General features: G+C 45.3%; 1 protein-coding gene across 3 annotated transcripts in view; it reads left to right on the top strand.

The window, feature by feature from the left end:
- Nucleotides 1–488: 488 nt before the first annotated feature.
- LOC113255376 (protocadherin gamma-C5) overlaps nucleotides 489–14,743 on the top strand; it is a 169,513-nt gene continuing 155,258 nt past the window's right edge. The window contains exon 1 of one of the 3 annotated variants that reach the window (XM_048221025.2): nucleotides 489–4,084. In XM_048221025.2, coding sequence (XP_048076982.1) covers nucleotides 1,661–4,084 — 2,424 coding nt within the window. In that variant the 5' untranslated portion in view covers nucleotides 489–1,660. Of the gene's footprint in view, nucleotides 4,085–4,274; nucleotides 9,057–11,160; nucleotides 14,107–14,743 lie in introns of those variants that run through there. The other 2 variants (XM_048221026.2, XM_057307211.1) reach the window with 2 other exon arrangements.

Below are 14,743 nucleotides of genomic sequence, written 5' to 3' on the forward strand. Positions count from 1 at the left end.
TATTATCAAACCCTATCTATCATATGTTTAAAAATAATATTTATAACTTATGACTAGGGTTTATTTTAGAGATGCAAGGATATTCCAATATAAGAAAATCTAATAATGCAAAACTCCATATTAAGAAATTAAAGATAAAAAGCCACATATTCATTTAAATAGAGGCATAATAAAGCTCTTGAGAATATTCAACACGTGATTAAAATCATTTAGCAAAATAGGAATTGAAGGAAACATCCTTAACCTGATAGAGTACTCATCAAAAACTTACAGAAATACCCAAAGCAATCTGTAGATTCAATGCAATCCCTATCAAAATCCCAATGATTTTTATTTTTGCAGAAATAGGGAAAAAATCCATTCTAAAATTCATATGAAGTAGTAAGGAACCTCAAATAGGCAAAAACAATCTTGAAAATGAAGAAGAGGGTGCCTGGGTGGTTCAGTCAGTTAAGCGTCTGTCTTCGGCCCAGGTCATGATCTCAGAGTCCTGGGATCAAGCCCCAGGTCAGGCTCCCTGCTCAGTGGGAAGTCTACTTCGCCCTCTCCCTCTGACCTTCCCCTTTGCCTGTGCTGTCTCTCTCTCAAATAAATAAACAAAATCTTGAAAAAGAAAAAGAACAAAGAACAATCCCCTTCACTTTCCTTAATGTTCCATGCAGCTTTTCACCTCCAAGCATTTGTACTGAGGTTCTAGAACACTACTCCAGCCTTTTCTTCACCCATTCCTACCCTTTAGGAGTCATCTTCAGTAATGTCTTGGAAAAGTTCTGACCCCCGAATCTAGGCTGGATACCCTTCTTATGTACCCCTTTCCATTGCCCAGTGTTTCCCACCTTTGTAGCAGTTAACATATTCTACTAAAATACTCTATTTAGTTTTCTGTGTCCTCCCCTATGCTGTAAGCTTCCTGAGACCAAGGACTGTGTTCATCAGGTTCACCATTTCTTTCTCCAGCATCAATCAGGCAAAGTGCCAGGTATACAATAGTCACCCAGTTAAATGTCTGATAATTCAATTTTTAAAATACAGATGTTGAAGTTAAATTCTAAGGCATCAAGCACAGAAATCCAAAATATATGACCTTAGAAGATAGCTAATGTTCTAAAGTTGATCTTACTGCCTTTGAATATAAAATAAGAAGCTGAAGATGTTTGGAGCAAGGGCAGTGGCAGCCTTGATAAATGCCTTGAGTGTTCAGTAGTAATACTTTCCTAGCAACTACTGTCAAGGTCACATTTGTTGACACATCCTTATTAATTCTGAGAAAAAGACTCCTGACTTGAAAAAGCTACTTCTAAGGTATCTTAAAACTAAGATTCTTCAAAGCAACTTGAAAGTCACAAAGCTAACAAAAAATAACTTGGGTTTGCCTTTGAGGGTGCAGAAATTACTTAGGCCTCTGAGCGTCGCTGCTGACCACCTTAGCAGTAAAAGCCTGCAAGACATCCAGTCCAACATTCCGGCTCCCACAACAAAAAGGGCTGGGCGTTTGGCCCCCAAGCTTCCGGACTGGGGAAAAAAAAAAATCAGTCCAGCAGCTTAAAGTTCTCTCTACAGTGACTTGTATCCTGTGAATGCTCAGGGTCCGAGGAATAAAGACTGGAATCTCGCACTGGAGGCTGGAAGTTGCCTGGGAGAGAAGATTGCCGCAGAAGAAATGGCGGCTGTGCAAAAGTTGCCACAACGCGGAAGGCTTATCCCGCTCTGCTTTCTTTTGGCCGTCTTGTGGGAAGTCGGAGCTGGGCAGATGCACTATTCTGTGCCAGAAGAGATTGACAAAGGCTCCTTCGTGGGTGACATCGCCAAGGACCTGGGGCTGGAGCCCCTGGCACTGTCAGAGCGCGGAGTCCGCATCGTCTCCAGAGGTAGGACGCAGCTTTTTGCTCTGAATCCGCGAAGCGGCAGTTTGGTCACCGCGGACAGGATAGACCGGGAGGAGCTCTGTGCTCAGAGTGTGCGGTGCTTGGTGAATTTTAACATACTCCTGGAAGACAAATTGAACATTTATTCAGTAGAGGTGGAAATAACAGATATTAATGATAATGCCCCTCGCTTTGGAGTAGAGGAACTAGAGTTAAAAATAAGTGAAACGACTACGCCAGGATTCCGAATCCCCCTAAAGAGTGCGCATGATGCGGACGTAGGAGAAAATGCTCTTCAGAAGTACGAACTGAACCCAAATGACCACTTCTCCCTGGATGTGCGAAGCGGAGTGGATGGGAACAAGCACCCTGAGCTGGTGTTGGAGCTCGCCCTGGACCGCGAGGAAAAGGCCGTTCACCACCTTGTCCTTGTGGCTTTGGATGGGGGCAGTCCGGTGCGATCTGGCACCTCCCGCATCCGCGTGACCGTTCTGGATGCGAACGACAACGCGCCTATATTTACACAGCCTGAGTACCGTGTAAGCGTTCCTGAGAATATGCCCGTAGGCACCCGGATACTCACAGTGACCGCCACTGACACAGATGAGGGATACAATGCCCAAGTGACATATTTTCAAGAGAAAAACCCGGGAGAAACCTCAGAGGTATTTGAGCTTGAGTCAACATCTGGAGATATAACAATCACAAAGAGCCTAGATTTTGAGGATGCCGAAGTCCATGAAATTGATATCGAAGCTCAGGATGGTCCAGGTCTTCTGACCAGGACAAAGGTTATTGTGACAGTTCTGGATGTGAATGACAATGCCCCAGAATTTTACATGACATCTGCTACTAGCTCAATTCCTGAAGACTGTCCCCCAGGAACCATAATTGCACTTTTCAATGTACATGACAGAGACTCTGGGCAGAATGCATTTATCACATGTTCACTCCCTGAGAACCTTCCTTTCAAGTTAGAAAGATCTGTGGACAATTACCACCGACTGGTTACAACCAGAGCCCTTGACAGGGAACAGTTTTCCTTTTACAATGTCACTGTGACTGCTAAAGATGGAGGGAAACCATCTCTGTCCACAGATGCTTACATTTTGCTGCAGGTGGCAGACATCAATGACAACCCACCCACCTTCCCCCACATGTCCTACTCTGCCTACATTCCTGAAAATAATCCCAAAGGTGCCTCCATCATTTCTGTGGAGGCCCATGACCCTGACAGTGATGACAATGCCCATATAACTTACTCTTTGACTGAAGACACTCTTCAGGGTGCACCCCTGTCCTCTTATATCTCCATCAACTCTGACACCGGCATCGTCTATGCGTTGCGCTCCTTCGACTATGAGCAGTTCCAGGATTTGCAGCTCTGGTTGACTGCGTGGGACAATGGGAACCCTCCACTCAGCAGCAATGTGTCATTGAGCATATTCGTGCTGGACCAGAATGACAACGCGCCAGAAATCCTGTACCCCGCCCTCCCCACTGACGGTTCCACAGGTGTGGAGCTGGCACCCCGATCTGCAGAGCCCGGCTACCTGGTCACCAAGGTGGTGGCGGTGGACAGAGACTCGGGCCAGAACGCCTGGCTATCCTACCGCCTGCTCAAGGCCAGCGAGCCAGGGCTCTTCGCGGTGGGGCTGCACACGGGCGAGGTGCGCACGGCGCGGGCCCTGCTGGACAGAGACGCGCTCAAGCAGAGCCTGGTGGTGGCGGTGCAGGACCACGGCCAGCCCCCTCTCTCGGCCACCGTCACGCTCACCGTGGCCGTGGCCGACAGCATCCCGGACGTCCTGGCCGATCTGGGCAGCATCAGGACCCCCGGCGACCCAGATGATTCGGACCTTACGCTCTACCTGGTGGTGGCGGTGGCCGCAGTGTCCTGCGTCTTCCTCGCCTTTGTCATCGTGCTGCTGGCGCTCAGGCTGAGGCGCTGGCACGCGTCGCGCCTGCTCCAGGCTTCAGGAGGCGGGCTGGTGGGCGTGCCGGCCTCGCACTTTGTGGGCGTGGACGGGGTGCCGGCTTTCCTACAGACCTATTCGCATGAGGTCTCGCTGACCGCGGACTCGCGGGAGAGTCACGTGATCTTCCCCCAGCCCAACTATGCGGACACGCTCATCAGCCAGGAGAGCTGTGAGAAAAAGGATTTTCTATCAGCACCTCAGTCTTTACTTGAAGATAAAGGAGAAGAAACATTTTCTCAGGTAAATTCCCTTCACAATATACTTAGTAGCTATTGCTAAATTAAACATGTTTATTTACTTAGCTGCCTCCGTTGTGTACCACATCTTTTCTATTTCTCATATTTCCTTGTGAATATATCAGTTCTTAAGAAATGAGTCCTGGTGAATTATTTCTCAATAGTTCTAAGTGTTCACACCCTGTAAGGGGAAGAGGGGCTACAATCATCGTATTAGTATAAATCAGGAGTTAATATCGGGTGAATATGATATTTAGGTTATCAAAGAGCATTCCATTAGGAACTGGTATATCTGGTTTCTCATACTTTCTTTCCCATCCCCGGACAAATAATCTCATCTACCTGGGTCAGTAATTCTTTCTCTCTTAAAAATATGAAAGTTGAGGGGTCCCTGGCTGGCTCAGTCACTGAACCATGTGAGTCTTGATCTGGTGGCTGTGAATTTTAGTCCTATGTTGGGGGTAGAGTTTAGTCTTTAAAAAATAAAATAAAAAGATAATTTTTAAAAATGAAAGTTGAATTTTATGTTTACTCAGGTGCTTTAAAATTCCTGGTTTTTGTTTTATATTTTAATCTATGAGTAATGAAACACTTTAGTTTCTTCTCACTCAATTTTAATATTTTTCCTTCAGTTTGGCAGTGAGGTTCTTCATTTTATTTGATTTGTATGACCGTCCCGATTTTAAAAATGGAAATTTAGAAATACATATGCTTCACTGTGTATTATGAAGGTATGTCACGGTATCTCAGCTTAGTTAAAAATCCTAGTGACTTCTAAAGTAGTTGTTGCTTAACAAAGTGAATTATTGTTTCCTGTATAATAAATGGGTAGTGTAATAGTAAATACGTTTTTCTCGTATTTTCTCATATCTGGAAACCACATTTACTTCCTATCATTAAAAATAATATATATCCTCAAGGGATTCAGAGGCCATATCAAATAATTGCCCCTAAAAATCCTCCTTATACATTTCTCCTCTCAAAGATTCCTACTCGTAACAGTGTTAAAAATATTTGCAGTCCCTCACCTAACCCTAGTCTTCCTCACAACCACCGTCTTCCTTCCTCATTCCTTTCCAAGTTGGCTTTTAGTATGTTCATTATGTTTTTAATAATGAAGAACAAAGACTACACTAATATTCTGTATAACTGGGATAATTTTAAATTTTGATTTGGACGTAATCATATACTAACCGAGTCTTGTGTTTAATGGTATTATTGTCTTTCAAGGTGCTATGATTTTTTATTATAGTTAAGGGGATTTGAGGAGAGCTGATCTAAGCCAATGTGTCTCTTGTGTTTTATTACCATTACATAATTCTCTAGGAGATAAAACTGAAACTTATTGTGGAATAATACATCATAACATCTTTACTTCTAGGTAATAAAGTATAAACTGAGAAAAATTAAAGACATAAGTTCCTTATAGTGTTTATGCTATCTCTTCACAAGAATAAATGCCTTGTGGATAAGTTTATAACAGTACATCCTTGAAATGACAAATATATTTCTATTTTTGTGCTTGGAGAGCAAAACAAATAGAGCATTTCTGGAACATAAAACAAAAGTTTATCTCTACCAGTTTCAGTTTGGGTCTTTAGAAAACACCCTCACTCTTGATTTAGCCAAAGTGAACTACTTCCAGTACCCTGAAGTTCTTTGATTTCTCTCACATCTAGACATTGCTATACTATTCTTTCTCACATCCAGGCCTTTTCCCTGATCCACTCCTGTCATGTCTCTTGGGAGAGCCTTTGCTAACCTCCAAGGCCAGGCTGGAAGCCTTCCCATCACCTTTGGCTTCTCCCATTATGGTAGTTTTCTCAATGCACTGGAATTCCTTGTTTGATTTTATCTTCATAGCTCTGAGAGGGGGGAGTGGCTATGTTCATATCATTTACCTTAAATCCCCACATATCATCTAACATCCAATTATATGTTTGTTTAATGAATGGGTTAAATTATAATTATTGAAACTAAGATGTCAGACCATCAAGGACAAACTTTGATAAGTATAATTATAAATATGGCTGATTTTTTTTTGTGGTTTTTAAACTTTGAACATTTCAAAACAGTAACTCCAGCATGTTTGAAGCAATATTGGTGGTGTTAAGGTTAGAGTGTGGCTTCCCAAGGAACTTGAAGTTACATATTTTAACATATAGCAATTCAGCTGTGTGAAATAGACACCAATCCCATTACCTCTGATAAAGACGATTTCAGATGTTGAGAAACTTAAAAATTACTAACTTGGGTTTGTCTGAGAGAGTGCAGTAAAGTATTAGGCCTCTGAGCGTCGCTGTTGACCACTCAAGGAGGAAAACCGAGCTGGAGAGCTAGTCCACCATTTCCTTGTTCCTAAAAATCAAAGAACCAGTCAATCAGACTCCAGAAGATCCGAGGCTGCTACAAAGCTCACCTTGTCAGTCAACCAGCTCTGTGAGCCATAAATTAGGACCATAAAAGGCTTAGTTACTTGAGAAAAAATAAGATTTGAGTCCGTCGTGGGCAATTGGAACCGAACTCACAGAAAATAATTCGCCAAAGAGGAAATGACCAAATACCTGAGATTCAGACACCGCAGAGGACTGACCCTGCTGTGCATGCTTCTGGGGACGCTGTGCAAGACTGGATCCGGGCAGATCCACTACTCAGTGCAGGAGGAGCTGGACAAAGGCTCCTTTGTGGGCAACATCTACAAGAACCTGGGACTCGAGCCCTGGGAGCTGGCGGAGCGTGGAGTCCGCATCGTCTCTAGAGGTAGGACGGAGCTCTTTGCTCTGAACCTGCGAAGCGGCAGCTTGGTCACCGCAGGCAGGATAGATCGGGAGGAGCTCTGTGCTCAGAGCGTACTGTGTCTGGTAAAATTTAACATCCTGGTTGAAGACAAATTGAAAATTTTTGAAGTAGAAATAGAAATTAAAGACATTAATGATAATGCTCCTGATTTTCTAACAGAGGAATTGGAAATAAAAATTGGTGAACTAACTGCTCCTGGAACTCGATTTCCACTTAAGACTGCATTTGACCCAGATGTGGGCATGAACTCCCTTCAGAACTACCACCTCAGCCCCAATGACTACTTTTCCCTGACTGTGAAGCATGTCTCTGATGGGGCCAAGTACCCAGAGCTGGTGCTGGAGAGGGCTCTGGACCGTGAGCAAAAGAAAGTTCACCAGCTTGTCCTCATTGCTTCTGACGGTGGAAACCCTGTCCACTCTGGTAACTTGTGCATCCAAGTGATAGTTCTGGATGCAAATGACAACCCACCAGTATTTACTCAACCTGAATATCAAGTAAGTGTCCCGGAGAACTTGCCAGTAGGTACCACGCTGCTCATAGTGAATGCCACTGACCCTGATGAAGGATTCAATGCTCAAGTGTCCTATATTCTAGATAAAATGCCTGGGAAAGTCGCTCAGATGTTTGATCTCAATTCAGTGACTGGAGATATATCAATTTTAAAAAGTCTAGATTATGAGGATGCTACATTCTATGAAATTAAAATTGAAGCACAAGATGGACCTGGTCTCTTTTCAACAGCTAAGATTTTAGTCACGGTTCTGGATGTGAATGACAATGCCCCAGAAGTTACAATCACTTCTCTTACTGGATCAATCCCAGAAGAGGCTACTGCTGGAAGAGAAATTGCCCTTATCAATGTACATGACCGGGATTCTGGGCAAAATGGACAAGTCACAGTTTTTGTCCTGGGAAATATGCCATTTAATTTAGAAAAATCAATAGACCAATATTACCGCTTAGTGACAGCCAGATCTCTAGACCGTGAACAGGTGTCTGAATATAACATCACTCTCAGAGCCACAGATGGGGGAAATCCCCCACTGTCCATGAGCACTCATATCACTCTGTATGTTGCAGACATCAATGACAACCCACCTGCCTTCAGTCAGTCCTCCTACTCTGCCTATGTTCCTGAAAACAACCCCAGGGGAGCTTCCATCTTCTGCGTGACCGCCCAGGATCCCGACAGCATCAGCAATGCCCACGTCACTTATGCACTGACCGAGGATACCATCCAGGGAGAGCCTCTCTCCACCTATGTCTCCATCAATTCTGACAACGGTGTCCTGTATGCACTCCGTTCCTTTGACTATGAGCAGGTTAGAGACCTACAGCTATTGGTGACAGCCAGTGACAATGGGAACCCTCCACTCAGCAGCAATGTGTCACTTAGCGTATTTGTGCTGGACCAGAATGACAATGCACCGGAAGTCCTGTACCCCGCCCTGCCCACCGACGGTTCCACCGGCGTGGAGCTGGCACCCCGATCTGCAGAGCCCGGCTACCTGGTCACCAAGGTGGTGGCGGTGGACAGAGACTCTGGCCAGAACGCCTGGCTGTCCTACCGCCTGCTCAAGGCCAGCGAGCCAGGGCTCTTCGCGGTGGGGCTGCACACGGGCGAGGTGCGCACGGCGCGGGCCCTGCTGGACAGAGACGCGCTCAAGCAGAGCCTGGTGGTGGTGGTGCAGGACCACGGCCAGCCCCCTCTCTCGGCCACCGTCACGCTCACCGTGGCCGTGGCCGACAGCATCCCGGACGTCCTGGCCGATCTGGGCAGCATCAGGACCCCCGGCGACCCAGACGATTCGGACCTCACGCTGTACCTGGTGGTGGCGGTGGCCGCAGTGTCCTGCGTCTTCCTCGCCTTTGTCATCGTGCTGCTGGCGCTCAGGCTGAGGCGCTGGCACGCGTCGCGCCTGCTCCAGGCTTCAGGAGGCGGGCTGGTGGGCGTGCCGGCCTCGCACTTTGTGGGCGTGGACGGGGTGCGGGCTTTCCTGCAGACCTATTCTCACGAGGTCTCGCTGACCGCGGACTCGCGGGAGAGTCACGTGATCTTCCCCCAGCCCAACTATGCGGACACGCTCATCAGCCAGGAGAGCTGTGAGAAAAGCGAGTCCTTCCTGGTATCTCAAGATTTACTGGAAACGAAAGGAGACTCCAACCTACCTCAGGTAAGTTTCTTTCTTTTTTGGAATACTATGAAGAACAATTATGCCAGTACAGCTAATATAAAGATTTAATGCACATTTATTTGAAAATAAAACAACGCGGTAGTCCTTAGTTCTATTGCTTAAGTGTCTGTTTCTCTCTTCTTCTGGGCCTATGGTAGAGTTGATCTTCCTGACCTGGTTATGACTGAGTGGGCCTAGATAACTAGTTCTGGCCAATGTAGTGTAAATGGAAGTAATATGTGCCTCTCCCTGGAGGAAGCTCCTGTTGGCATTGTAAGAATTTCCAGATCTCTAAGCTATTTTTTGAAACTGTGACTGTTCCTTCTACCTGAGTGCTTGAATAACTACACCAAGAGAAGAGCTCTGTGGTTGTCATACATTGATGTGTATATCTGTGATAAATAGACTTTTAAATTTTAACTTCCTGTGATTTGAAGTTTATCACTCCAACCTACTTAGCTTCTCCCGACTGATACAAATAAAAATATAAATATTAGGTATGTTAAGCTCCTGTAAATTGATGCTTGCTCTTTCCACGCCAGGCCACACTCTTCTCACTTCAATGACATAAAAACTGTTGGGTAAAAAAATGTACGGCTTGGTCAAGTGGTTTTACCTGGCCAGTGTTCCTTACTGTGTATACCTAAAGTATGTGTGGGTGTATGTGTGCATTCATATTGATTTCAGCCTTTTGTCTGAAGGTGGGGAGGTCAATTGCCTAAACTGTTATGAGTCTTTGAGGGACATTTCTTGTCCTGTGAGAAGGATTTTTAAAAATGCAAGGAGATATGTCTTATTCTCAGCAGGACATTTCTAGGCCAGCTACTCCAACAATAGAATAGAGTCCTACAACTTCCTAGAGCCAGAAATTGTTGGCCCATTTTGAAATTTATGAAATTATTTTCACCCATAAAATCACCTCAGAGAGTCCTCCAAAATGAGACCAAAATATATTTCGTTAGATTTCAAATAAAGGAACATCTCTCTCCCTCAATACATTAGAAAGAGATATATTCATGAGTGTGAGATGCAAGGCCTGAGCAAAATAACTAAGAGCAGGGAAAGGTGTATTTTCACTTACACTTGCAAATACATCACAGAAAAAAGGCACACGATCTCCAAAATGTCTTCTTTAAGGAAAAATCTTTATAATGTGACAAAGTGTTATTAGTATCACTTTCCTCATAATGAGAAAAATTGCTAAATGGATAGTGCCAGGGGAACTTCAGATGCTCAAAGCGAATTTTCTAAGAATCTTGTATAAAACAAAGCCTATATAAATGTTGCGAAAGTGTGTAGGGAGTACAAAGGCAGTACAATTTCCATCGACTTGTGTAGATAATGAAAAGTCTAGACATTCTATTTCACTAAAAAGGATTTTCTTAAGGATGGGCAAGAACTCATTACAATAGAAAGGGGAACAGCAAAAGGCACAGAAAATATAAAGTCATGAAGTAGGGAAAACAATGAAAATAATGTCTTAGGAAAATAGATATAGTCTGTTCTGACTGGAGTGTAATGTGAGTATGTATTACCCCTGCACAACAGTAGAATATATCATTACATTAGTATCTAATTTGGTAGTGCATTTGAAATAAAGGTATTTGTTTTAGTTACCCAAGATGAGTTCAAAGATTACAGGGTAAGTTCCAAAATGGAGTGTCTAAGGACTCTCAACACCTCTCCAAGCTTTACCAGTGATCAAGTCAAATTCATTATACTTATTAACGGTATAAATCAGCTGGAGCTGAGCATTGGCATTATGGAGTATTGCATATATATACATATAGTAAAAAGCACTGATTTCATAAAAAATAAATATGGCATTCACAAGATTGAGCTGTATAAAAGCATGTGTACTAAATTGATCACTTTAACAAAATATCAGGCTGTGCTGTACTTAATGGGAAGATTATCTATGCTTTAAAAAATGAGCAATGCATTAAAATAAGTCTAGGGTCTTGACTAACTCTTTTTTTGCAAAAACTGTATCTTTGGAAAGTATTACTGAATTGATAAAGTATGGAGAGAGTTAAAATACTATATAAGGGAGGTTATGGATTTTACAAAAATGTAGGGATCATAGTTCACTAAAATGTGAATAAAAAACCAATAACTTATTTCGTTACATCCATATTAGTCATGCCAGTGTGCATAAATACAGTGAAATAATTGAAGATATTTTTGCCCCCAAAACTGAAAAAAATGGTTGTAAGCCTTGTGAAATTTTTTAATGCAAAAAAGAATGTAAAATGATAGCAATGCTTATGAAATGATAAAAAGTAGAACATATCAAATTTAGAGGGAAAATATGAATACTTGGTTTTTCAACAAATAGACAAGGTACATAGCTTACACGTTGAGGGTAAAAGGCCGGACAATATGCAGTTCTCCCAGACAACCTCCGGGCGCCGCTGTTGACCGAAGGGAAGAAAGGTTCGCAATTCTTCGGGAGAGTTGGGCAGTGTTTTCCGGCTTTATCCTGAGCGCATCAGAACGCGGAGGCGGCGTCTGTGCACCCACCAACTCAAGTCCTACCCTCAAATCACAAAAGTCCAGGTGCTGTCAGTGATTTTTTTTTAAACATCCCAGAGACATCCTGAAAAGAAGCTTCCCAGGGAGTTAAAAAAAAAAAATGCAAAGACGCTCCAGAAAAGCTGAACCGATGAAAATTCAGGTACTGTTTCTCTTCCTGCTGTCTTTGTTATGGGGGGCTATCTCCCAGCAGATCCAATACACTATTCCGGAGGAGCTGGCCAAGGGCGTGCGGGTGGGGAACCTCGCCAAGGATCTGAAACTCAGTGTCCAGGAGGTGCCAGCTCGAAAACTGCGGGTTAGTGCAGAGAATTTCTTCAGTGTGAGTGCAGAGAGTGGGGATTTGTTAGTGAACGGCAGGATAGATCGAGAGGAAATTTGCGGTAGGAAATCTGAGTGTGCGCTAGAATTTGAAATGGTTGCTGAAAATCCAATGAATGTTTTCCACGTGATTGTTGCAATCCAAGATATTAATGACAATGCACCACGTTTCACTGCAAAAGGCATTGACTTGGAAATCTGCGAGTCAGCCTTACCAGGTGTAAAATTCCCTCTGGATTCTGCACAAGATGCAGATGTAGAAAGTAACTCACTGAAGATATACACTATCAACTCCAACGAACACTTCTCTGTGACAACTAAGGAAAGTCCTGATGGAAGTAAATACCCAGAATTACTGCTGGAAAAACCTCTGGACAGAGAACGGCAGAGCTCCCACCAGTTAATCCTGACCGCCATGGACGGTGGAGACCCTCCACTAAGCGGCACCACCCAGATCCGGATTCAGGTCACCGATGCCAATGATAATGCTCCAGTGTTCAGGCAGGACACATACAAAGTTAGCCTCCAAGAGAACGTGCCCTCGGGGACCTCCGTGCTCCAAGTGATGGCCACCGACCAGGACGAGGGTGTTAACGCAGAGATCACCTATGCCTTCCTCAGTGCCCCAACAAGTACCAGCCTCCTCTTCAATCTCAATCCAAATACTGGTGACATTACAACCAATGGTACATTGGACTTTGAAAAGACAAGTAGATATATGTTGGTTGTAGAAGCCAGGGATGGAGGGGTGCACACGGCTCACTGTAATGTTCAGATTGAAATTGTTGATGAGAATGATAATGCCCCAGAGGTCACATTGATGTCCTCTTCTAACCAGATTCCCGAGGACTCAAACCTTGGAACCGTAGTAGCCCTCTTTAAAGTGAGAGACCGGGACTCTGGGCAAAACGGTCTGGTGACGTGCTATATTCAGGAAGACGTTCCTTTCAAATTAGAGTCCACCTCCAAGAATTATTACAAGCTGGTGATTGACAATGCCCTAGATAGGGAGCAAATGGCGGAGTATAATGTCACCATCACAGCCACTGACAAGGGCAAGCCCTCGCTATTCTCCAGTACAAGCATCACCCTACACATCAGCGATATCAACGACAACGTGCCGGTTTTCCACCAGGCCTCCTACGTGGTCCACGTGGCCGAGAACAATTCTCCAGGAGCCTCTATTGCGCGAGTCAGCGCCTTTGACCCGGATCTAGGACACAACGGCCGCGTCTCCTACTCCATCGTGGCCAGCGACCTGGAGCCACGGGCGCTGGCGTCCTACGTGTCCGTGAGCGCGCAGAGCGGCGTGGTGTTCGCGCAGCGCGCCTTCGACCACGAGCAGCTGCGCGCCTTCGAGCTGACCCTGCAGGCCCGCGACCAGGGCTCGCCCGCGCTCAGCGCCAACGTGAGCCTGCGCGTGTTGGTGGACGACCGCAACGACAACGCGCCGCGGGTGCTGTACCCGGCGCTGGGGCCCGACGGCTCGGCGCTCTTCGACACGGTGCCGCGCGCCGCGCAGCCTGGCTACCTGGTCACCAAGGTGGTGGCGGTGGACGCCGACTCGGGACACAATGCCTGGCTGTCGTACCACGTGCTGCAGGCCAGCGAGCCGGGACTCTTCAGCCTGGGGCTGCGCACGGGCGAGGTGCGCACGGCGCGTGCTTTGGGCGACAGGGACGCGGCCCGCCAGCGCCTGCTGGTCGCTGTGCGGGATGGGGGACAGCCGCCCCTCTCGGCCACAGCCACGCTGCTGCTGGTTTTCGCTGACAGTTTACAGGAGGTGCTTGGGGATGTTAGCGACCGGCCGGCACCCTCTGACCCCCAGGCAGAGCTGCAGTTTTACCTAGTGGTGGCTTTGGCCTTGATTTCCGTGCTCTTCCTCCTCGCGGTGATTCTGGCGGTTGCCCTGCGCCTGGGACGCTCCTCCAGCCCCGCTGCCTGGGGCTGCTTTCGGCGAGATCTCAGTTCCAAGTCAGGACCTCGGGTTCTCCCCACTTACAGCGAAGGGACTTTGCCCTATTCCTACAATCTGTGCGTGGCCTCACGATTAGCTAACACAGAATTTACTTTTCCCAACCTGAAAGCGGAAATAGTTCCTCCTCGGGATCTCCTTTGTGAGGATCCTTCTACGGATGTACGTATCAGCAATGAAGACCCCCAAATCGTTTATGATTCGTCTTTAGCCTCACACGTGAGTTTCTGCAAACCTACTTTTGTTCTAGGTCGTGCATAATTATTTTTTTATTGTTCTTCATTTTTCTAGTGATGGTAGTAGTAGAAGAGGTGTATTGGATGGGTGGAGATTTCTTAGTTGATGTGTGGTACTATTTTTTTCAAGCTTTATTCTTAGTATAGGTGCTGCCAAAGGGAGCACTTCAAGCTTTATTCTTTATAAATGTACTGACAGTTCTTTCTGCTTAAATTAATGTTCATCTTCATCGAATATATTTTTTTCATCTTTTTGCTGCAATATGTATTTTTAATTGAGCCTTCAATAGTTCTCTTAGCATTTCTTTGCCTTATTACATGTAGCAAAGACTGATTTGGATCACTAACTTTGGGCCAATTTTATTTGAACTCTATAATCACATTCAAAAATAACTTTCTGGGCACCTGGCTGGCTCCGTCCATAGAGCATGTGAGTCTTGATTTCCACATAGTGCGTTCGAACCCCACATTGGGTGTAGAGATTACTTAAAAATAAGATCTTAAGGGGCGCCTGGGTTGCTCAGTTGGTTAAGCATCTGCCTTCAGCTCAGGTCATGATCCCAGAGTCCTGGGATGGAGCCCTGCATCGGGCTCTCTGCTAGGCGGAGAGCCAGCTTCTC

The sequence above is a fragment of the Ursus arctos genome, unplaced genomic scaffold (genome assembly GCF_023065955.2).
Source record: "Ursus arctos isolate Adak ecotype North America unplaced genomic scaffold, UrsArc2.0 scaffold_5, whole genome shotgun sequence".
Lineage (NCBI taxonomy): Eukaryota > Metazoa > Chordata > Mammalia > Carnivora > Ursidae > Ursus > Ursus arctos.